Genomic DNA, 25,789 nt, shown 5'->3' on the forward strand with positions numbered 1-25,789 from the left:
ATAATGAAGTCTTGAGCTGGAAAGAGTGCCATTCTAGGCCATCTGCTGTTCAACATACTGTATTTATAAATGACTTGGCTGTGAGGTTAGAAAATATAATCACAGGCCTATATCATCGCTTGAACCTGTGGGAGTCATTTTGCCTCCATTGTGCTTTGAACCCATTGAAGCCAAATTGCCTGCACCGTGCCAGGAGTCTGGAGAGTCGTCGTTGCTTTCACTGGGCCTTGCAATCAGGGGTTGTGGTTGTCCTGCCTGAAATTCAGTGATTCACCTTGTTGTCATCCTGCCCAGGGTTCTTAGTTTACCTTGTTGGCATTATCCCCATGCTTGTGCATCTTCTTGCTCCTGTTTCTTTCACTACATCTGGCCAGCATTTTGCAGAGAAATTGTTTGAAACTAACTCTAAGGACTGTATACACAGAGTTGGGACCTGGGGAATGACTAGGGGGTTGGTTGTGTGAAATAAACATGCTTAAACCCACATGCTCTGTGTGTGTGTGTGTGTGTGTGTGTGTGTGTGTGTGTGTACTGGGACAGGACCCTAGGATTGGAAACAGTCTAATAATGCTATTGTTGCTAATTCCTTCATGGCAAGCACAGGATGAACTGAATTCAGTGTTAGCATGAAATGTGAGGAGTAAGACTCTGCTTTATACACAGATTCATGCAGATGTGTTAAGATTGTGTCAAAGAAATAAAAAATTTATAGACAAACACTATCAGAGGACAATACTATCCACCCATTACATCAGCAAATTCCTTGGTTAACATGAGACATATGCTCGTAAATGTATTAAAACCTTTTAGTCAAGAAAGGCTTGGGAAAGTGTTGTCACTGGAGGGAAAAAGGCATTGCTCCAGGACTTTTTTCCTCTTTATACATAATTGAGTTTTTAGTCACAGGCAAAATGGTTAGTATATATTATAATTTACCAGAAAGAAAACAAGGTAGAGACTTTCCAGATGTATATTCTTCTTTCTGAAGAATCCTAGCCTCCCATATAAAAAGATAATAAACACAATGAAGGTCACAGCTTAGTAATGTATTTGCAGTATTATCCCATACAGGAAAACAAAAGAGGAACAAAAATATTTTGTTTGTAAGGAGGAATTAACTACTTTCTCAGAGGTGTTCTGGGCCATGTCCTCCCTTTTTGTACAGACATCTTGTCCCATTCTTCCAACTTAAAATAGTCTGTTCCTATGCATGTTTAACTAGCAGTGAGTCTCATAGAGACTTAGAACATAGAACCATAGGGCCAGAAGGGACCTTGGAGATCTTCTAGTCCAGCCCCCTGGTCAAGGCAGGATCATATAATTACATGTTATATATTCAAGCTAACTTATACTTTATCATAATTTTTAACTCCATATTATGGTGGGTGTATCACAATATTTAAGAAAGAAAAAATAAAAATATAGAATACAGCTCCTCAATAATTGATATACATCATGCTAGCCTAGCATAAGGATAAGTTATTTTTATTCTACAGTATAGCAACAAGAGCCAATTTGGTCTAGTTATTCCCTTTAAGCGTACATAGTACAGTACTGGTAGTCCTCAACTTATCATAATTGATCCCAAATTTTCTGTTGCTAAGTGACACATCTGTTAATCGGTTTTGCCCCATTTTATGACCTTTCTTGCTACAGTTGTTAAGTGAATCACTGCAGTTGTTAAGTTAGTAGTATGGTTGTTAAACGAATCTTGCTTTCCCATTGACTATTCCTGTCAGAAGGTCACAAATGGTGATCACACTGCAACCATCATAAATATGAGTCAGTTGCCAAGCATCTGAATTTTGATCACATGACCAGGGGTATGCTGCAATGGTCATATGTGTGAAAAGCAGTCATAAGTCATTCTTTTAGTGCTGCTGTAATTTTGAACAGTCACTAAAGAAACTGTTGTAATTTGAGGACTGCCTGTATTGGGGCGTAACACAACCAAATAAAGAGGTATTACAATTTCCTAACCTGTACATTTAGTAAATCTATATATTAGGATCCAAACCTGTTTATCTTGTAGAGTTGCATATGTTTCAACAATTATTCAAAGGTGCTTCAGACCTTGTCTTGCTATACATTAAGGTAGCCTGACTTTCTTCAAATTTGAAGTTAATTGCTTTTTTTAAAAAAAATCCATGGTTTAAAATTAGTGCAATTCATAAAGCAGCAATAGCTTTTTATCAAGGTGACTTGAGGCAGCATACAATAAAAAAATAAAACAATCAGCCTTACACTAAAAATTTGGCTGTTTCAGAAAGATGCAGCAATACAAGATTTAAAGTCATTCTTCAACAATATGTGTCACTATAATCACAAACGTGACACAATTCACTTCCACTGCTAAGCCGCCCTGAGTCTTCGGAGAAGGGCGGGATATAAATGGAATTAAAAAAAATAAAATAAAATACTCACCTGATTTTTTTCAGTGTTTTAAAAAACCAATTCTAATTGTAACAAAACTTCTGAAGAAATATTTTATAGAAATTCAACTTATTTCTTCAGGCTTCAGCTTTCCCTTCCTAAAGTCCCTAAAACTTGGCTAGTCTAGAAGGAGCCCCATTTCTTGGATTAATTCTGCTGCATTGTTATTAAGATTTCAAGGGGTTTGCATTCAGCCAATTCATATGATGCAGCTGCTCTCTCAGGTGACTGCAGAATAAATGAATACAATAAAAGCACAGAAGAATTAGTTCTCATCAAAATTTCAGTACTGCTAGTGATGGATTTTGTAGTTTAGGGAGTTTACAGTTCTGTAGAGAAGCAGAATTAATATGCACCCTGAAATAAACTACATGTGTAAAATCAAAAAGGCCATGAGAGAAAGGAGAAAGTAGAATCTGGAATTTCAGCTTAGCATCTTGCAACTAGATAGGAAAGCCTGTGGCAATCTAGATAGCCTAATGAAAGAATAAAAAACCTGGAAGGAGCTAGGGACAATTTTCTTTACAGTAATTTTACATTGAATGGGAATCATACTTCATGCTAAGCCAGGGGTCCCCAATCCCCGGTCCGTGGACCAGTACCGAGCCATGGTATGCCAGCAACTGGGCCTCAAAAACAAGCAAAGCCCCATCTGCGGGATGCAGGCACCACACAAAACCACGCCCCCTCCAGTCCACAGAAAAACCTCTCTCCACGGAACCGGTCCCTGGTGTCCAAAAGATTGGGGACCTCTGCGCTAAGCTATAGTTTATTAAATCTTATTTGATTGAATAAATCATAATTTGTTTAAATTGCTATGTCAGAAAATGTGACTGGATTCATGTAGTATTCTAAGCCCAAACCAAACAAATCATACTATGGCTTAGTACAAGGCATGACCTGAGCAAATGTAACAAATAGAGAATATTAGATGACTGTTTAAAATCACTCTGTGTCACTGTATAGGAGGTGATTGTATCATTGGTTCTCATTTGAGGAAATGGGTATGTATTTATGATAAACTTGTTGCTATCACAGCTCTGTGACAGCCAGCAGGATAAACATTCCTTATTCTGATTCTGATTCTTGTCAATAACTAACCTAGTATCCTCCAGATCTGTACCAAATTTGTGACAGTTGGTATAAATATCCACATCCCCAACCTGATGCTTTGTAAATAGGATTTGACTAATTTTTATGCATTTGTACAAAATACTTTCATCTTTGAGTTCTTCCAGTAAAAAAGATTTGGCAATAATCCTATCTTTATTTAGACACTGTACATTCAAGGATAGGATGGCACAATAAAAGAAATAAATAATAAAAGAAATAAATGACAGCACACTAGTAGCCAAATTTGAACAAATAGTTTCTTTCAAGTTCAGGCATTTCTTTCCATTCTTTTTGAAACCATAATGGCATTTTCTTTAAAATAAAATACAGCAAATCCTTTTCGAGGATTTTATTTTGCCATTGTATATAATTGCAAAGAGAACTATGAATAGATCTGTTCTGGCAACCTTGTCTCAAGCATCAACCCCTTGGGGACACTGACTCCTCCCTTTAAGACATGTATTTTGTCAGAATTGAAGAGCTATAAAAAGTTACTTGTTTTGTAAACCAGCATGCAGTTTAGTCTGCCTTAAATAAAGTACCAAACTGCAACAAGTCTCCATGGAAACATTTAACTCTTCATCAGCTTGAAATTTGGATCAGCTTGTTCCCCTTTTGATTCTAGAAAAGAATGGCAGTGTTTACTAAAGAGGTGCTGGCAGCACTGGTGGCTTAAGGAAGACCTTGCTTTCACAACTTTTTGCTGCACAAAATGAGGGATCAAAAATAACCACTTATTATAAATTCTGCTGCTACTTAATATATTGTTCTCTGAAGGATACATTAAGCTCCAATTTCATCCCTAATTCCACTTGTAAATAGGATTCAAAAACTGGAATTTTAAAATAAAATGTAGTATAGTGATAACTGTGGCACCAAATAAACAAATCCACCTGTTGATGATTTTCTGGCACCATACCAAAGTGGTAATCTATAGGCCAAATACAACTTTTTAAACACCATTTTGTAGTCTTCCCAGTCCTCCAGTTCACACCATAATTTGCTGACAAAATAGTCAAATTTCAGAAGTGCAATTTTTATCCCCTCCTTTTTGTTCATATAGGTGGCCTGGGAGACAGACAGACAGACAGACACACACACACACACACACAACACACACACACACACACCACTATGCTTCGGCTTGTCCCTCAAAAGCAGGGATATCTCAAAGGCCCAGAATCCAAGTTTGTGAGGCCTGGCTTACTTCAAGTGATGACAATACCAGGTGATTAGGATAATTTGTTACTGGTTTAGGATTCAATTCTTTCCTTGCTTTGTTTTATGCACTAAATTTAAAATCTGTATAGGTCACTATGAACATTTTTATGCAATATACAATTATCTCCCATTTGTTGGTTTAAAAGGCAGTAAGATGGTTTTATTGGTTAAAATCTATAAATTAATTCTAGACAGAATTAAACTATATTACAAAATTTAGCATGTGAAAAAAGTGGCTATATATACCTTAATGCCTTGGTATTCCTATGCATTCACAATAGATACAAGCTGCCTATAATTTCAGTTTAGAAACAACTTTATAAACTGGAATCACCTATGTAATAATGTGACTTGTTTGATTTTGTATTAATACACATGCATGAGTAAGGGTATGACTGTTAACTCCACAACCCATAGTTCAACATGTCACAGTATATGTAGCAAACATGACCAACAGAAAAATCACAATAATTTAAAACAGAATGAAAAAAAACCAATGAGAATACTAGTTTTTCAGAGGCAGGCAATCATAAATTAGGAGAGTTCAGTGTATAAGATTTTATTGGTTTTCAGCAGCAACAGTATTTAAACTAGACATGAATAAAGGTCTTTGTCTAGAATCTTTAAGTCTCAATTTAGAAACCAACAAACCTTTCCATGGGAGTTACTGAATAACTTATTTTGGAAACCAAAAGTTAACTAATGCCACATACATAAAGTAGCAATGAAAAGTGAAGTAATGAAAATATCTACGGAATACTTCCATTTCGGCAGCAAATTGAAAAGAAGGATTACCTTTAATCTATGGGTTTGTCAGAGGCTTCCAGTCTATAGAGTAATTTTGATTTTGTATTTCATTTCAGGAGTCAAAACTTTATCTGAAAACTACCATCATGCTTGCTTTATTCTTAGTCCATGTAAATGCTTCCACCCATATGTTTTTCTCTGTAGTTGGTTCAGGATGCCACACATGCCATTTACTTCCCATGTGGTTTATGGTATAAGCTTACAAAGATTTCACTAGCATGGGAACAAACTGAGATGGCTGGATTCCAAATATTCTGGAAGGGTTTTACACAAATATGAAACTAGCACAAGTTTGGGATTAGCAAATTGCATTCCTTATACAAGGATTTTATCCTAGTTTGGAAACAGCTGCAGAACTGTCTGAATTGAGAATTAACCATTCTGAAAGCAAAACATTTTGCTCCTACCTGTGCTAGTGTTTGCTAGAAACTGGAGCAAAGCTCCTATGTTCTTTGCAACAATGTGACTCTGTGGAGCTTGTGGGCAGTCTTACTGGCCCTACTTGGCCTCAAAGCATCACCATTCTGTGTTTTTTTTAATTCCATTTATATCCCGCCCTTCTCCGAAGACTCAGGGCGGCTTACAAGCTTAGCAATAGCCTTCATTCTATGTATATGCCTGCTTATTAGGGCTTTCACACACACCCCAAGCGGCATTATTACAAAGTCAGCTTATTGCCCCCAACAATCTGGGTCCTCATTTTACCTACCTCGGAAGGATGGAAGACTGAGTCAACCTTGAGCCTGGTGGGATGCGAACCTGCACTAATTGCAGGCAGCTGGTGTTACTTAAGGAGGCATTAGCCCACTGCTCCATCAAGGCTCTGTTTCTGGTGTCTTTCCATAGGGATTGTTTAGATTAATATATCTTTCTTTCTCTTCTCCCATGCGAGCTACCATGGCAACAAACAACTATGATTCACCAACTATTGGGAAAAGCCTTAGTTTCAAACATTCTCACCTGTTATTTCCCTATCACATTGCAGGCCAAATGGCAACTTTACCGTTAGGAATCTTAGTGGCAGCAATTGCTTACATTTTATTTTTGGAAAACAGTAAGACAAATGTACACAACAAATACTAAAAGCATGGGTGGAAGTACTTCCTATAGAGTGGTAATCCAGCACACCCAATTGCTCAGGAAAATGATTGACATTTTTGTATTGTTCCCGTGGTCAGCTAAAGACAACACTGATTGGCTTATAATGTTCTCTACCAGTCTCTGCATTTTTCCAGGATACAGAAGTCATCGGGTCAGCTTCAAAGTGGTTTGTGTGAAACTGGGGAATGGAAACCTTGTAGTCTGTAAATGCTCATTAGAAGGTAAAGACTGATAAATTATTTCCAGTATTATATGCCTGACAGGCAACCATCAAATTAAAAGCTATAACTAATGATATGAAATAAATGTTCAGCTGAGACCACTCAGTAACCAAAGCATATTGCAAAGGAAGGAGTTAATAACATGAAATCATTTTTGGTGGAATGGGTTTGATGCTCAAGGTACTGTAGGTAGCACTTCCTTATATTTTTCTAAAGAAAAATCCTATAAGATAGGATAAAGCTGAGAAAGAACAGCTGAACCAAAGTCACCTAGAGTGAGTTTCTACCTGAAACAGGATCTCCCAGTCTTAGTCTAGCACTTAACCACTATAGCATACTATCTGGATAAGTAGCAACTGTGCAGAAAAAAACAATTATTGTCCCATTCCATATATTTGCATATGCAGACAAGTTAGACATATATACAGAGGGAATCATGCTTAAGTAAATTTCAGATTCTTTTCTGTATTTAATCTATAACCTGCAGGTAAATACACTGGGTGGAGCAGTAGTATTAGCACATAACTTTTATCTTGTAAATTACAACTTTAAAGCCTGCTAGTACAACCCTATTTAGAAGTAATATCCCCTCAAAGCAATCAGACAAGCTTCCAAGTATTGACATTCTAGGACTGAAGTGGTGTTGAAACTCATTTTTTCTAGTTTTTTCCAGAAAAATCTGCCCTGACTTCACAAAGTTAATATGCTGCGTTACAGAACTTTCCAGCTACCTTTAACCATTAGGCCACTGCCATAAAGTAGGTGTGCCATTCATCTACGTGCAGAAGGGCAGAACCGAGTGCAAACGATTCGGATTGGTGACGCTGGTGGTTCACTATTTTGCAAAGCAAACCCGAAGTACAATGAGGGAACAACTTATTTGGCCAGCGTTTTCGCTGTTTAAGTTCAATACTATACTTAAATCCAATCCGTTCGGACTGGAATTGTAAACCCGTCGACAAAATTTCACGCCTGGGCTTCAAGCGAGAACACACGGGTCTCGAAAATCTGACCGTTAGGCAAAAGCTGCTAGAGAGGCTGCCGAGTGCAGTTAGTAAATGCCACACTCACCAATGTCCGAGTTACAGAAGGCATCCTGGGGATGAACTGGGACGCAGGTACAAGCTTCGACCAGCAGCTCAGTCAGGCTCCAGCTGCAGAGCAGCAAGAAAAGACTCAGCACCCAGCCTGACATACTGTTACAGTAGTACCGTTCCCTCACTCGTCGGTCTCCACCCACGTGGAGAATCGTTAAGAAGTAGAGGAAGATGCTTTTTAGAAAGACAGTGGGGTGGAAAGGTAGTTGCAATTCTGCTCCGTCCGGACGCTCGTCCACGGTTTGGCCAGGCGACCGCACGCTGAGTGGAGCAAGTTGTGGTTTTTTTTGCGCGCGCGCGGTTCCGCTTCTATTAAAGTGCAGGCTCGACTTTCCTCTCGGCGAGTTTGACGCTCCCCAGCAACTCTCGTGCTCGCCTCTGCGCTCTGGGCGGTTGCAGGGAGTTATAGCCTTGAGCGCGCCCCACACGGCTCTTGGGGTGCCGCCTCCTGGACCAATCGGAGTCCCGCATTACCTCATTCCTCAGGAAAGGGGAGAGGCTACCATAAAAAAAAAAGAAAGAAAGAAAGAAAATCCTGGTTGGAGGCGGGGTCCCAGCAAGGGATTCAGTTCCATATAGGGAATAATCTGTATTCTCTGTATTCTCTGTATGTGGCAGTTGGGGCTACAAGCAGGATTTCTGTTGACAGTTACAAAAGGGGAACAGGAAGGACAAGTAGAGACTGGAAGCGTAAGGCTGTAGCAGGGATGATGAAGAACGTGAGAGGAAGCTTGGATAAATATATGCAGGAGAAGGAAACCAGTAAATGCTGGTCCTGTTGGCTATCTTTTATCTATATATATATATATATGCGAATATTAACATTCCTCAACTTCACAGCAGTTTACGCTTTAAAATACTGTCATGCAGATTTTGGTCTAAAAAGTTACGACCCAAAGTGAAAAAAGAAGGGGGTGAGGAAAGGAAAAGCAAGAATACTCACAATCAGATCAGTGCTATTCATCTGTAGAGCTGAAATTATTGAAAGGCACCTTAGCCCCTGTTGACAGTGTTTTATTGCCTATCCTGAATGGAAAAGCTCAGAATGAATCAGATTGGAAAATAGTTGGTTTCTCAGCTGAGCTAATGGAGGGCTCTTTATTAAGACGGTTGAATGAAAAGTAATGCCTCCATGCTGTATCTTTAAATGAGTAAAATAAGAGTATTTTAATAAACGAAATAGAAATACTCCTTGAAGTAAGCTTTTTTGTTACCTGTATTTCTTCCTCTGCACAATCACAACCATTCCTTACATATTCCTGCCAATGATGGACAAGTTCTTAAAGGCAACATGAAAGAACTTCACGTTTTGTCTCCTCAAATCAGATCCTGACTGTCCTTTTCATCTCTTCCTTTCAGTCAAATAGATGCCCACAAAAAATTCCTTCTATTTGGTGAAAAGGTGCAAGTCAGATAGGGCCAAATCTGAATGGTGTAGCAGAGTCTCAAGGCGGTGAGATTCAAGTTTTTGATTCCCTCTTGGCTGGCTCATGAAGAGTGCAGCCTACCTTTGACATGTGCTTCTGAACCCTGTTTCAAAGTTTTGAGGGTTGCAGCATAGCACTCTGAGTTTGTAGTAGCATCATCTTCCAGAAAAATCAATGCCAATAAAACTACCTGCATCCAAAAAAATCAGTGATCTTAAGTTGTCTTGCCAAAGCCTCGGGTTTGATATTTTTTCAAGCAGTAAAACTTTGTGATGTTATTTCATGGACTAACATTTCATTTCTGATAATAATAATAATAATAATAATAATAATAATAATAATAATAATAATAATAATAATAATAATAATAATAATAAAGTTGGAAGGGACCTTGGAGGTCATCTAGTCCAACCCCCTGCTCAGGCAGGAAACCTTATACCATTTCTGGCAAATGGCTGTCCAGTCTCTTCTTAAAAACCTCCAGTGTTGGAGCATTCACCACCTCTGGAGGCAGGTTGTTCCACTGGTTAATTGTTCTGACTGTCAGGAAGTTTCTCCTTAGTTCTAGGTTGCTTCTCTCCTTGACTAGTTTCCATCCGTTGCTTCTTGTCCTGCTTTCAGGTGCTTTGGAGAATAGCTTGACTCCCTCTTCTTTGTGGTAGCCCCTGAGATATTGGAACACTGCTATCATGTCACCCCCTCACCCTTCTCTTCATTAAACTACACATACCCAATTCCAGCAACCGTTCCCTATATGTTTTAGCCTCCAGCCCCCTAATCATCTTTGTTGCTCTTCTCTGTACCCTTTCTAGAGTCTCGACATCTTTTTTACATCGTGGTGACCAAAACTGGATGCAGTATTCCAGGTGTGGCCTTACCAAAGCATTGTAAAGTGGTATTAGTACTTCACTTGATCTTGATTCTATCCCTCTGTTAATGCAGCCTAGCACTGTGTTGGCTTTTTTGGCAGCCAACAAGAAATCTCACGTTTTATTGTCATATTGCTGCAAAGAAATTTCTCACCTTCATTCTCATTGCATGACACAATTTGCCTGAAAATTTCAATTCCATCTATGTGCAAAGAATCAATTGCAAAACACTTCTGATATTGAAAAATGTTAGTAACGTGATGCTCTGGCAAACCAATCTTAACAGTAATTTCGCTTTGACTAATCTGTTCGTCAGTTTTTCTCATGTGAAACTTATTGGCTACTGTCACATTGTCATGGATTGATCACACAAATCACATCATTTGTACACCATTTTTACACCTTTTTTCCCAATAACAGTATTCCCACAAGCTGTCATCAACGACCTACAATCGGTGTTCAGTTTCAGTTGGAGAGACTCTTTCAGCAATCAAAATCAATTATGTACTTTCCTTAAAGCTCACTGATGAGGTCTCTCTGCAGGCTTTCATTTTACAACCAACAGCAACACAAACGTTTCTTTCAACATCTTCATAATAACTGAAATGAAAGCACACAAAGAACCCATCAAACATTTAGCTTGTAAGTAAGGTAGCCCTCAATTTACAACAGTTTGTTTAGTGACTGAAATTGCAACAGCACTGAAAAAAGTGACTTATGATCATTTTTCACATTTACAACCATTGAGGCATACCTATGGTTACATCATCAAAATTTAGACACTTGGCAACTGACTCATATTTATGACAGTTGCATTATCCCAGGATCATGTGATTCCCATTTGTGAACTTCTGACAAGCAAAGTCAATGAGGAAGCCACATTCACTTAACCGTGTTACTAACTTAACAACTGCAGTTATTCACTTAACAACCGTGACAAGTGAGATTGTAAAATAGGACAAAACTCATTTAATGAATGTCTCACCAATAGAAATTTGGGACTCAGTTGTGGTTGTAAGTTAAGGACTACCTATCCTGCCATGACTTGGTGATGTGTAACATTGGAGGCATTATTTTTCATTCAATCCTTGTGTGTACATAAAAAGGTAAAGGTTCCCCTGCACCTGCGTGCTAGTCGTTTCCGACTCTAGGGGCCGGTGCTCATCTCCGTTTCAAAGCCAAAGAGCCAGCGCTTGTCCGAGGACATCTCCGTGGTCATGTGGCCGGCATGACTAGACGCCAAAGGCGCACGGAACGCTGTTACCTTCCCACCGCAGTGGTCCCTATTTTTCTACTTGCACCTAGCAGTGCTTTTGAACTGCTAGGTTGGCAGAAGCTGGGACGAGTAACAGGCACTCACTCTGCTACGTGGCACTCGGGATTCGACCTGCCAAACTGCTGATCTTCTGATCGACAAGCTCAGCGTCCTAACCCACTGAGCCACCGCGTCCCTTGTGTGTACATAGTAGCTATATAATTCTTATATCGTACATCCTAGATAGGAAGGCTGGGTTCTCTGTCCCACTACTGGAAAACAATTTGCCTCCAGTACCATTTGATGTTGCCCTCATCTGGTCCCATCTGTCTGAGAGTGGCTCTCCTGTTCTTATCATTGAAAAATGAACATCCCAGAAGTGCAATGGTAGTTTCTGGAAGTGAAATAACTTCCCCAAGGATTGAAATGATAAATGTAGAGCTGTAAGGGCAATTTCAGGAACCAAAAAACTCCACTGAAAATAGAGAAAAGCTCCTGTGGCTGGAATTATTAGGAATAAAACTGCAGTCATTAGAGATCCAAACCCATAATTTTTTTTTATAAACTTTTAATTCATTTTTTTCCATACAATAATAATTTTTCAACCAATGTGCTGTCTGAGTTTGCATATGCTAGTACATATTTAATCCCTAATCCTTTATTCTTTCCTCTAGCCAGTGGTAAAATAAATTCAAAGTTTGGTAATAGTCCGTTTCTTCCTTTTCTTTCAATCTCACAGTCAATATGTCCATCTCTGCGCATTCTAATATTTTTTTTAATTATTTCTTCATCTGATGGTATTCCTTCATTCTTCCAGTATTGTGCAAATATGATTGTTGCCACTGTTGTAACGTGCAATGTCAAATATAAGCTTTGTTTATTAGTCTTTTCTGGCATTATACCTAATAAGAAAAGTTCAGGTTTAAAATCAACATGTTCTCCTGACATCTTTTCTAACCAAGTATGTATCTTTTTCCAATAGTTCTTTGCTTTATCACATGTCCACCAAACATGATAATATGAGCCTGACTTGTGTTTACATTTCCAACATCTATCTGACATATTTTTAAACATTTTCGCTAGTCTTGCTGGTGGCAAGTGTCATCTATAAAACATTTTATATAAATTTTCTTTGTAAGAAGTCAGTTTATAATTTCTTTCCCATAAATTTTGCCATCTTTCTAATTTTCAGTTTCAGTTTCAGTTTTATTTAATTTGTATACCGCCCTTCTCCCTAGGGACTCAGGGCGGTTCACAGGGCATATATAAATAACAATACAAAAGTTAAAAAAGATTAAATCAATGCCCAGTTAAAAACAATAATACAATTCTAAAACAACAATTTAAAACCCATAATCCCCCGTCAGGCCAGACCAGCTAATTCGAATAAGTGGGTCTTCAGGCCACGACGGAAAGTTCGGAGGTCTGATGCCATCCGGAGCTCCACCGGCAGTTGGTTCCATAATGCCGGAGCGCCCACAGAGAAGGCTCTCCCCCTGGGGGCCGCCAGTCGGCATTCCCTGACTGGAGGCACCCTGAGGAGGCCCTCTCTGTGGGAACGCACAGGGCGGAGGGGAGTTGACGCCGGCAGCAGGTGGTCCCCGAGGTAACCCGGACCCATGCCATGTAGGGACTTAAAGATCATAACCAAGACCTTGAACCTCACCCGGAAGACAACTGGTAACCAATGCAGCTCGCGGAGCAAAGGTGTAACATGGGAGTACCGGGAAACTCCCAAGACAACTCTCGCGGCCGCATTCTGTACCAGTTGGAGCCTCCGAGTGGTCTTCAAGGGAAGCCCCATGTAGAGAGCATTACAGTAGTCAAGGCGAGAGGTCACGAGCGCATGAGTGACCGTGCACAGGGCATCCCGGTCCAGATAGGGCCGCAACTGGCGCATTATATCCAAAAATTTTCTCCCATCTTATCATTGTTTCTTTAACTTGTTCAATTTCCATTTCCAAAGTTAATAAAAAGTTATACATTTTCTTAATAAGTTTCTCATCCAAAGTTAACAAAGTCTTATCACAGTTTGTTCCTTATAAAACCCTTACATTTTAACATCTTTATCATATCTACTTTGTATTTGTAAATGTGTCCACCATGATAGAGGGACGCGGTGGCTCAGTGGGTTAGGACGCTGAGCCTGTCGATCAGAAGGTCAGCAGTTTGGCAGGTTGAATCCCGAGTGCTGCATAACAGAGTGAGCACCTGTTACTTGTCCCAGCTTCTGCCAACCTAGCAGTTCAAAAGCACGTAAAAATGCAAGTAGAAAAATAGGGACCACTACGGTGGAAAGGTAACAGTGTTCCGTGCGCCTTTGGCGTCTAGTCATGCCGGCCACATGACCACGGAGATGTCCTCGTACAAGTGCTGGCTCTTCGGCTTTGAAACGGAGATGAGCACCGGCCCCTAGAGTTGGAAACGACTAGCACGCATGTGCGAGGGAACCTTCACCTTTACCTTTACCTTACCACCATGAGAAGTTGATGCCCTGATTTTCCATTTCTTGTTTAGATTTTAAATGTCCTTCAGAGTTTAGAATATCTCTATATGTCCAGATTTTTTCAAAGTCCACTAAATTTGGGTGTACAAATGCTTCCACTGTTGACAACCACCCTGGAATTTTCATATATATTTTGCTTTTTATTTTTTCCCATGTTGTTAACAATGCATTTTTTATATAATGATTTTGGAAATATTTATGAACTTTATTTTTCCCATACCATAAAAAAACATGCCACCCTAATTGTAAGTCATGTCCCTCCAGATATAACAACCTTTTATTTTTAAGGATTATCCATTTTTTTACCCAAGTTAATACGGATTTTTGGTAGTATAGAACACACTCTGGTAGGCCAAATCCTCCATTTCCTTTAGCATCTTGTAACATTCATGGATTACTGCCTTGTCGTGGCGAAGGGGCTTGCATAATTCAATGAAGCTATGAGCTATGCCGTGCAGGGCCACCCAAGATGGAAAGGTCATAGCAGAGAGTTCTGACAAAACGTGATCCACTGGAGAAGGAAATGGCAAACCACTCCAGTATCTTTGCCATGAAAACCCTATGGACAGTACCAAAAGGCAAAACGATATAACGCTGGAAGATGAGCCCCTCAGGTCGGAAGGCGTCCAATATGCTACTGGGGAAGAGCAGAGGGCTAGTACTAGTAGCGCCAGAAAGAATGAAGCGACTGGGCCAAAGCCGAAAGGACGCTCAGTTGTGGATATGTCTGGTGGTGAAAGGAAAGTCCGATGCTGTAAAGATTTTTTCTCCATAGGAACCTGGAATGTAAGATCCATGAATCAAGGAAAGCTGGACTTGGTCAAACAAGAGATGACAAGACTAAACATCGACATCTTAGGTATCAGCGAACTAAAATGGACAGGAATGGGTGAATTTAATTCAGATGACCATCAGGTATACTACTGCGGGCAAGAATCCCTCAGAAGAAATGGAGTAGCCTTCATAGTCAATAGAAAAGTAGGAAAAGCAATACTGGGATACAATCCTCAAAATGAAAGAATGATCTCAGTTCGAATCCAAGGTAAACCCTTCAATATCACAGTAGTCCAAGTCTATGCCCCAACCACCAGTGCTGAAGAGGATGAAATTGACCGGTTCTATGAAGCCCTACAGCACCTTATAGAACTAACACCAAAAAATGATGTCCTTATCATCATGGGGGATTGGAATGCTAAAGTAGGAAGCCAAAAGATAACTGGAATAACAGGCAAGTTTGGCCTTGGAGTACAAAATGAAGCAGGGCACAGGCTGATAGAATTTTGTCAAGAGAATACGATGGTCATAGCAAACACTCTTTTCCAACAACCTAAGAGACGGCTCTACACATGGACATCACCAGATGGTCAACACAGAAATCAGATTGACTATATGCTCTGCAGCCAAAGATGGAGAAGCTCTATACAGTCAGTAAAAACAAGACCAGGAGCTGACTGTGGCTCAGACCATGAGCTTCTTGTTGCAAAGTTTAGGCTTAAATTAAAGAAAGTAGGGAAAAGTGCTAGGCCAGTCAGGTATGAATTAAATCATATCCCTGTTCAATATATAGTAGAGGTGACAAATAGATTTAAGGAATTAGATCTGATAGACAGAGTGCCTGAAGAACTATGGATGGAGGTTCGCAAGATTGTACAAGAAGTAGCAACCAAAACCATCCCAAAGAAAAAGAAATGCAAGAAAGCAAAATGGCTGTCTGAGGAAGCTTTGCAAATAGCTGTGGAAAGGAGGGAAGCGAAAGGCAAGGGAGAAAAAGAAAGATATGCCCAATTAAATGCAGAATTCCAAAGAATAGCTAGAAGAGATTAGAATGCCTTCTTAAATGAACAATGCAAAGAAATAGAAGAAAACAATAGAATAGGGAGGACCAGAGATCTTTTCAAGAAAATTGGAGAGATGAAAGGAACGTTTCATGCAAAAATGGGCATGATAAAGGACCAAAATGGCAGGGACCTAACAGAGGCAGAAGAGATTAAGAAGAGGTGGCAAAATTACACAGAAGAACTATACAAGAATGAGCTTAACGTCCCTGATAATCACAATGAGGTGGTCACTGACCTCGAGCCAGACATCCTAGAATGTGAAGTGAAGTGGGCCTTAGAAAAGCTGAGCAACAACAAAGCTAGTGGAGGTGACAGTATTCCAGCTGAGCTATTCAAAATCTTAAAAGACGATGCAGTAAAAGTGCTACACTCAATTTGACAGCAAATTTGGAGAACACAACAGTGGCTACAGGATTAGAAAAGATCAGTTTACATTCCAATTCCAAAGAAAGGCAGTGCCAAAGAATGTTCAAACTATCGCACCATTGCACTCATTTCTCATGCTAGTAAAGTTATGCTTAAAATTCTACAAGCTAGACTACAGCTGTATGTGGATCAAGAACTACCAGAAGTACAGGCAGGATTTCGAAGAGGCAGAGGAACTAGAGATTTATTTATTATTTATTAATTTAATTTATATATCGCCCTTCTCCCTGGGGGACTCAGGGCGGTGAACAGGGCAATACATAAAACTAGATACAAAAATTAAAATTATTAAAACATGATTAAACAATGCCCATAAAATTAATACAAATTTAAAATTAAAATCGTTTATAAAAATCCCACCCCGTCCCATCAGGCCAGGCCAGCTTGTTTAAAGAGATGGGTTTTAAGATCGCGCCGGAAGGAGCGGAGATCGGGCGCCATCCGGAGCTCAACCGGAAGATGGTTCCATAAATCCGGTGCAAATCAAATTGCAAATCAAATTGCTAACATACGCTGGATCATGGAGAAAGCTAGAGAGTTCCAGAAAAACATCTACTTCTGCTTCATTGACTATGCTAAAGCCTTTGATTGTGTGGATCATAACAAACTGTGGCAAGTCCTCAAAGAGATGGGCATACCAGACCATCTTATTTGTCTCTTGAGAAACCTATATGCGGGCCAAGAAGCAACAGTGAGAACTGGACACGGAACCACTGATTGGTTCAAAATTGGGAAAGGAGTCCGGCAAGGCTGTATTGCCTATTTAACTTATATGCAGAGCACATCATGAGAAAGGCAGGGCTAGATGAATCAAAAGTTGGAATTAAGATTGCCAGAAGAAACATCAACAACCTAAGGCAGGGGTCGGCAACCCGCGGCTCCGGAGCCGCATGCGGCTCTTTGAGCCGTCTCCTGTGGCTCCCAGCCGCCCGGTGCACGCGCACCTCTTTGAACGGGCAGTGGTGCGCGCGCACCTCTCCAAATGGAGAGTGGCACCGCCCGTTTGGAGAGGTGCGCGCGCACCTCCCCGAATGGGTGGAGGTGCGCGCGCACCTCCCCAAACCTTTGGAGAGGTGCGCGCGTACCTCCGCGCGAATGGGCAGAGGTGCCGCTCTTTGAGGAAGCTTTAGCGGCCCGTCTCCGAAGCTGCCGCTTTCGGCAGCTTTGCAGACGGGCTGCTACAGCTTCCTCAAAGAGCAGCGCCCCTGCCCATTCTGAGAGGTGCGCGCGCACCTCTCCGAACGACCGGAGGTGCGCGCGCACCTCCCCAAACCTTTGGAGAGGTGCGCGTGTACCTCCGCACGAACGGGCAGAGGTGCCGCTCTTTGAGGAAGCTTTAGCGGCCCTCTGCGCGCGCACCTCCCCAAACCTTTGGAGAGGTGCGCGCGTACCTCCGCGCGAACGGGCAGAGGTGCCGCTCTTTGAGGAAGCTTTAGCGGCCCGTCTCCGAAGCTGCCGCTTTCGGCAGCTTTGCAGACGGGCCGCTACAGCTTCCTCAAAGAGCAGCGCCCCTGCCCATTCTGAGAGGTGCGCGCGCACCTCTCAGAATGGGCAGGGGCGCTGCTCTTTGAGGAAGCTGCCGCGGCCCGTCTGCAAAGCTGCTGAAAGCGGCAGCTTTGCAGACGGGCCGTCGCCGTCGGGCAACCGGGAACCGGTTCCTTCTCACTTTTTTAAAAAAAATGGCAACCGTGTGCGTCTGCGCAAAAAAAACGTTTTGCGCATGCGCAAAACATTTTTTGCGCATGCGCGTACATGGACACACGCACGCGGCTCCCACTTTTTTTAATTTGTGATGGAACCGGTTCCCAGTGGCTCTTTTCCCTTTTTAGGTTGCCGACCCCTGACCTAAGGTATGCAGATGATACCACTCTAATGGCAGAAAGTGAAGAGGAACTAAAGAGCCTCTTGTTGCGAGTGAAGATGGAGAGTGCAAAACTTGGGTTGAAACTAAACATTAAGAAAACCAAGATCATGGCATCTGGCCCTCTCAATTCCTGGCAAATAGATGGGGAAGAAATTGAGGTAGTGACAGATTTTATTTTCCTGGGCTCCAAGATCACTGCAGATGGGGACTGTAGCCAAGAAATTAAAAGACGCTTGCTCCTTGGGAGGAAAGCCATGGCAAATCTAGACAGCACACTAAAAAGCAGAGACATCACCCTGTCAACAAAAGTGCGTATAGTCAAGGCTATGGTCTTCCCAGTTGCAATGTATGGCAGTGAAAGCTGGACCATAAGAAAGACTGAGCACCAAAGAATTGAAGCCTTTGAACTATGGTGCTGGAGAAGACTCCTGCAAGTCCCTTGGACTGCAAGGCGATCAAACCGGTCAGTCCTAGAGGAGATCAACCCTGACTGCTCTTTAGAAGGCCAGATCCTGAAGCTAAAACTCAAATACTTTGGCCACCTAATGAGAAGGAAGGACTCACTGGAGAAGAGCCTAATGCTGGGAAAGATTGAGGGCAATAGAAGAAGGGGATGACAGAGAATGAGGTGGCTGGATGGAGTCACTGAAGCAGTAGGCATGAGCTTAAATGGACTCCAGAAGATGGTAGAGGACAAGAAAGCCTGGAGGAACGTTGTCCATAGGGTCGCGATGGGTCGGACACGACTTCGCAACTAACAACAACAAACATTTTCATCTTAATTCTAGCTTTCTTTCCTTGCCAAATGAATTTCAAAATTAGTGAATTCAAATATTTGAAGAATTTTTTCTGCATTTTTATAGCTATACTTTGAAAGAAAAATAAGATTTTTGGTAGTAAATTCATTTTCATTGTGGCAATTCTTCTTATTATTGACAATTGCAATTTTTTCCATTTTTCCAAGTCCAGTTTTTTTATTCAATAATTTTATATAATTATCTTCTTTTATTGTTGTACATCTTGCTGTCAACTGTATTCCCAGATATTTAACCGTTTTAACTATCTGATATGTTTTTTTGTTTATCTGTAAGATTTTTAACTATTACTTTAGTGTTTTCTTTGTTTATTTTCAGTCCTACCATTTCTCCATACTGTTCTATCTTTCCCACATCTCCAAAGGTGCTTCTAAAATGAACACCAAATCATCAGCAAATGCTTGCAGTTTATATGTTTTGCCTTTTATGTCCAGTCCTTTGATTTCTATATCTTGTCTAATATTTCTGTTTAAAACTTCCAAAGTAAAAATAAATAACAATGGAGATAATGGACATCCTTGCCTTGTTCCTTTCCTTATCTCAAGTTCTCAGTGTAATCTCCATTCAAAATCGCTATTGAGTAGTGGGTTTCAGTAGACAAGGATCAGACCAGCATAGTTACAACATCATTTATTGACTCAAACTAGAACTGGAGAAATGCAGGCAATTAATTAACCCACAGGGCCTTAACCAATCACAATACGTGAAAAACCCGCCCAAGTATGAATATTCAAAGTTTCCCTCCAAAACAGTTGGAGTTAACAGTCAGGGTCATCTAAAGGTTAGTTTCATTTTAGCTTCACAAGCAGTTGGAGTTAAGTTAGTTTCACTTTAGCAGGGATTAACACAACTTTATATATATTCAATACATAACAATCACTTTCACTGTTTGTTTGTTATATATCATTTTTATCATATTTATAAAATTCTGTCCAAAGTCCATTATTTGTAATTGCTGAATTATAAATTGCCAGGAAACATTATCGAATGCCTTTTAAAAGGCCAAGGCCATAATTTTATTGCCAGGGTTCATTGTTCTACTTTCAACAGCCATATTTCAGCCTCAATCTTGTTTTTTTGTTTGTTTGTTTTTACGTTCAGTGGCAGAAGCTGCCAGTTCAGTCCAAAAAGCTTGTGCCATTATGAAACAGCTGCCCCGGGGAAGCTTGACTATTGATAAAGTAGCTGCATAGTGATTATGCTAGACTTATAACAACATCTATTTATTGGTGGGCAAATAAAGTTGCTTCCCACCTCTCCATCATTTTCTTCTGTTGTTTTCTGTGTGCAAATAGTCATGTATTCATACAGCAGTGTCTGGAGCGAGGAGGTTATAGTAACTGACTGAGTCTGATGAAAACAGCATCCCACTGTAAAAACACAAAACTCACCTCTTTTGTATGTGTATCATGTCTTTGCACACAAATTCAAAAGGGGTAGAGTTCACAGCTCTACAATCCTTTTGATGAAAGTAGCTGAAAACAGTGAATGTCCATGCATCTAGACATGCATGCTCCAATAGCAGCCACCAGATATTTTAATTTTCTAAGGTTGCCTATATAGGCCCCAAGTATATTATTGGGAATAAAGCTGATGCTAGAGATGTGGGGTTTGTTCTGCAGCATGTTATTTATCCCATTTATTTTCTAAATCAAAAGACTGAAAAGAAAAAAGGTAGCTGGGATAAAATAATCTGATCATCTTAATACATGACCTGGTAGAAAAGAAAATGCTTCAGATATTCATTTAGAGGTACCTGTCAGCACTGAGGATTGGCTTCATCAATATGGTTCAGATTATAAATTAAAATAGCATTGCGTGAAAGAAGTATACTGATAGTATGTTAAGTTTCAACTTTTATGAAAAAAGGTAAGGTGGAACTATATATGATTATTTTATAACCATTTAATTATATGTTTCCTCAAGAATTTTAAACACTGTAATGTAGTGGAGATGGAGAAAATTTTATTTGATATTATTTCTACAATTCCATTATAATGCTGCAACTCAAAGAGTTCCTTGAGAATAAAGTTCAACAACAGAACCAATATGCATTTGTTTCTAGCAACTGCAATGTTCAATGCAATTTATAAAGAGGTTTTCTTTGTGTTCTTTTGCTTTATTTCTCTCTGCAACTATAAAATTGGGATAGAATCATGTCAAAGGGAATTGTAACGTGCAAGATCTTACAAGATAACATTAAAGTAAAGGTAAAGGTAAAGGTTCCCCCGCACATGCGTGCTAGTCGTTTCCAACTCTAGGGGCCGGTGCTCATCTCCGTTTCAAAGCCGAAGAGCCAGCGCTTGTCCGAGGACGTCTCCGTGGTCATGTGGCCGGCATGACTAGACGCCAAAGGCGCACGGAACGCTGTTACCTTCCCACCGGAGTGGTCCCTATTTTTCTACTTGCATTTTTACGTGCTTTTGAACTGCTAGGTTGGCAGAAGCTGGGACGAGTAACAGGCACTCACTCTGCTACGCGGCACTCGGGATTCGACCCACCAAACTGCCGACCTTCTGATCGACAAGCTCAGCGTCCTAACCCACTGAGCCACTGTGTCCCTTCCGGCGCGAATTAAAAACTTATCTGTTCCAGCAGTCTGGCCTGGCCTGATAGCTCTAATCTGGGGTCCCAGCTTGTATTTTACTATTGTTTGTTTTCACTATTGTTCATTCTGTATGCCTACCTTATTCTGTACACCGCCCCGAGTCCCTCGGGAGAAGGGCGGTTTATAAAAACAAATAAATAAATAAATAAATAAATAAATTACCTAGGATTTCAAAGCTCCATCATAGAGCTTTAGAAGACTAAGTTACTTCCAGAGCTTAGACTTGCTTTCTTCTACTTTAAGATCAGTTCCAGGCTCATATTTTTTTTCTCAAGAGGTGAATCACTTTTTTTTTTTTACTGTCTTCCTAGGCCCATCAAGCCTAGGACTGATCGATTCCCAGATTTTGTAAGAAAATGTCTTCTACGAAGTAGTAAATTTGCTCATGGATGGAATTTTTTTCTTTCCATCTCCCAATTCTTGAGCTTAAGCCAACGATTACTGTATTCTCTCAACCACCATAGAAATTCAGTATCTCTTCCCCAAACATCCAAAACCTCTTTGTGCATGCATTGTTCATAGTTCATCATCCTTCATACACTTTCCCCCAAGTTTGCTGCTATTAATAATGTATAATCGTATGATTATGATTACAGCTATTGGGGAAAATACCCAGCTGTAAAATTGCCAGCAGACTATCATTCCATCTTCACAAGTCCCAGGAATTTTTTTATTGCAGCAGATGGTAGGTGACGGAGAAGCTTTGGGGGATTTCAGTGTATTTGTTTATATTTTTTACAACAGCCCTGCTTTGCACCAAAAAAAAAGCATTAAAAAAACATGATTCAAAGGTGGAAATGTTAATAGTATAGAGTGTTCAATGACATTATATTAACATATATTAGCTTATAGTAGTTTTCCAAAACATTCATGTACATTGATTTCAGACATCCTACATCTCAACACTGATGTGTTTTGACTCGTAACTGTCAAGTATGTGAGTTGATACACATGTAAAACCAGTGCTTTTTTTCTAAAAAAAAAAAAAGGTGCCGGAACTCTCATCTTGGCGGGCGCAGGAGGCAGGGGTGGCGGCACTGCTGTGGTCACGGGCACGAGGGGTGTTGGTGGCAGGCTGCCCCCCAGGGCCGGAACCAGCACTGCTGTGGGAGCAGTGGGGTCCACTCTACATGACAGGGCTGCACGGGGTGGGCGGTGGAGGCGGTGCGGGCCAGACGCTGCAAGGTGTGCAGGGTGAGGTGATAGTGGTGCAGGTCTAGCACTGGGTAGGCCACCAGCCTGGCTGACATGGGTGAGCACAAGGAAGGAGTGCACATGGACTCCGCAGAACCCACCTCCCACTCCTTGTCCTCTCTTACTTACCTAGTTGAGAAGGTGTAGTTGGGCAGCAGGGAGGGGTGCAAAGTTCCTGGCAACTCGCCTTTGCTGCAGACAACTTGCCTGTGTAATTTTTGCCAGCCGGGTCTTTTGGCATGCTCAGCAGCAATTCCTATTGGCTTTCGAAAGCCAATAGGCTTTTGAAAGCCAATAAAGGGAGTAGCACAGCTTGTGCAAAAGCTTTTTTTTTAATGCAAAAAAAGGTGCCGGAATGCCATTCTGAGCATTCTATGAGAAAAAAAGCCCTGTGTAAAACTGACTTTATTTTAATTATGTACATTGATTGGCACTAGCCACAGAATCGTGTGATTCTTTCTCTTTAGCTTGTCTCTATCCCTGCAGCAAAAGTCTCTTTTCCACAAGGATTGTTGTCTGTCCTGATATCTTCATCTAGTTTAATATTGGTTTTAGATCCTAGCCAAATTGAAATGCCATGATTAGCTGTGAACACATTTAAACATTTAATTGAAGCTAAGGTATGAGTAGAAAAATTGCTTTAAGGATATGAAGAACTGCAATGAGAATGCAAACAAGTCCATCCTAATTATTTCTCTGCTATTGATTTGATTCAGGTTCACTTATATTTTTGCTGAAGCTGCAAACAATATTTTATGGTTAATAGACTATATCATTTTATCTATCCTGAATATTTCTCTAGAAATTAAAAATAATGTTAACTGCGGTCACAAAAAAGTTAGCATTATCCCTGTATCAATTCTAAAACGCTGATGTCCTAATATGGGAGAGTTCAGCAAAAAATCTACCACAACTGTATGATTCCTCCATCTACTTTGGTTATGCACTGTTTTTAACAATTCATGCAAATCAACTTAATCTTGTCTCTATACTATTTTGGGAAGACATAGCATAATCACACTAGGAAGCAAAGATTCCCATTGAAAAGATTTCACTTCCTAAGTCAGTTTGGAATGTGTCTACGTATTATGCTAGAGGGCACTGTGTTGCAAGAGACTGGCCTTGGAGGGAGGGGGGGGGGGTTCTCTGAAGAGAAGAAATGCTCACCACTAGGAACAATTAAAAATTCCATTTGTATGGGTGGGGTTCTCAGTTATTCATGATGTCTGTTTTTGCTAAATTCCAACTCAGATTGTCCCTAAGCCACCTGTCATATTTAAGATGGCTTTTTCTGACTCCAGTTCTTAGTGTGGAAGATCTGAAATTCAGTTCCCAAAAGATGAATGTACTCACCTTAGCATACAGGATACTATTATATAATATTAATTTGGGATTTTAAAAATATCAAAGTAGTTCTGGGATCTTAAAGTCTAATGTTTAGTGGGTTATTTATTTATTTAGGTAAGAGAACCTACCTCTTTGCAGGGTACAGTTGTTTTATCATGTTTGGTATCTTTGGAGACAATTTTTCTCTGTGTGTTTTCTTGCCACAGCTGCTCTCTTTCCATTTTTCTACATCTGTGCACATCTGCATCATTTTATTTCCATCAAGTGTCACATGTGACATAGATTGCTCACATTGACAGGGATTTCCTGGAGGTATCAGACATCATTAGATGTATTTGAAATCTGTGTGCTTATGTGATGGTAGGAAAACAGAAGTGAATCCTGAAAAGGAAAAAAAAACCCAATTCATTTATATTTAAATATATAGTGTATATATAAAGGAATGTACAAAATAAATTAATGACCATATACTATATTATATTTTGTATTTTTGGTATTTATTGCCCTGTTCACCGCCCTAAGTCCTTCGGGAGAAGGGCGGTATACAAATTAAATTAAATAAATAAATAAATAAATTTTATAATGTATTACCAAATTCATACCCAGCAAAACCTTGAGGCTGACTACCTTGCATGATTTTTAGTAACTTCCATTTTCTAGTGCTGGAAAAGAAGCATCTTGTTAGCTAAACTTTTTTTTTTGTTCTGATAAAGCTGTGGAACTCCTGTGGTTTCACACTGTGTCTTGGCATATGAATCCCCCAGTAACCGTTTCATGCCCAATTGAAAAGAAACAATACCATTAGCTGTTACTCTTATAGAAAGGTCTAATTCTCTGAATTATTACAAGACAGCTTTTCTGAGACTTTAGAATACATGTGTCATGGTTCCAATAGATGAGACCAAGTAAAGCAGAACTCCGAGGCTTGAGTTTTCCTTTAAGAACATGTTTTTAGTTACAAACTATCATGATCAAAAGTGAAACCAAGACTAAAGTTCCCTTTCAAAGCAACAAAGTTCAAATTCCCACTCCCAAATGTATACAATTAACTATGTTTCCCAATAGAATAGATTGGCAGGCTTTCTGACATTAGGCTCAATCCCCCAGCTGAGGGAACAGAAATGACCTTGGATCCCACAGGACAGAGACTTGTTTAGGCTAGTATAGAACTTCCCATAACACCTCCCCCCAATCTTGTGGCAACTGAAAACAAACAAGATGGCTTCAGTCAGGTTCGTTGTAGGTTTGACATTTGGATCCCCTAAAGAGAAAACAAATCCTACAGAAAACAAAGAGCTTTTGAGGGTGTTTATGATAAAACTTCTTTATCAATCTTAACCCAAGTAGCCTCTGATAAAGGATACCCCTTCCTCTGCACTAGGAACTGTAATTTCCCTTTGTATAACCTAGAGTCAAGGATTCACTTAACTTCCTAATGAGTTTCTTCTTGAACCAAAAGGGAACCAGGTGCTTTCTTGAGAATTGGTCTCAGTGAGGATTCCCTCAGAGGTTTTAGCAAACTGCAATGGAAAACAGGGTGAATTTTCCCAAGTAAGTGAGGAAGTTTCAATTCAACTGTCACAAGATTAATAATTCTAACTATAGAGAAAGGACAAGAAATTTTGGTCCCAGTTTCTTACTGGGCAA

At 40.2% G+C, this 25,789-nt stretch overlaps 2 protein-coding genes across 4 annotated transcripts in view; one reads left to right on the forward strand and one right to left on the reverse strand.

Annotated features, from left to right (window-relative positions):
• TIMP3 (TIMP metallopeptidase inhibitor 3) overlaps positions 1-8,495 on the reverse strand; it is a 44,722-nt gene extending 36,227 nt beyond the window's left edge. For both annotated transcript variants that reach the window (XR_014026979.1, XM_081331724.1), the window contains exon 1: positions 7,968-8,495. Coding sequence is in view for 1 of the 2 variants with exons in the window: in XM_081331724.1 (XP_081187850.1) it covers positions 7,968-8,091 (124 nt within the window). In the remaining variant the exon portion in view is untranslated. The remainder of the gene's footprint in view (positions 1-7,967) is intronic.
• The window catches only part of SYN3 (synapsin III), a gene marked incomplete at its 5' end in the record, with an annotated part of 202,481 nt that overhangs the window by 73,122 nt on the left and 103,570 nt on the right, over positions 1-25,789 (forward strand). The window lies entirely within an intron of this gene.

This window comes from Vipera berus (genome assembly GCF_964194415.1).
Source record: "Vipera berus genome assembly, chromosome: 6".
NCBI classification, from domain to species: domain Eukaryota; kingdom Metazoa; phylum Chordata; class Lepidosauria; order Squamata; family Viperidae; genus Vipera; species Vipera berus.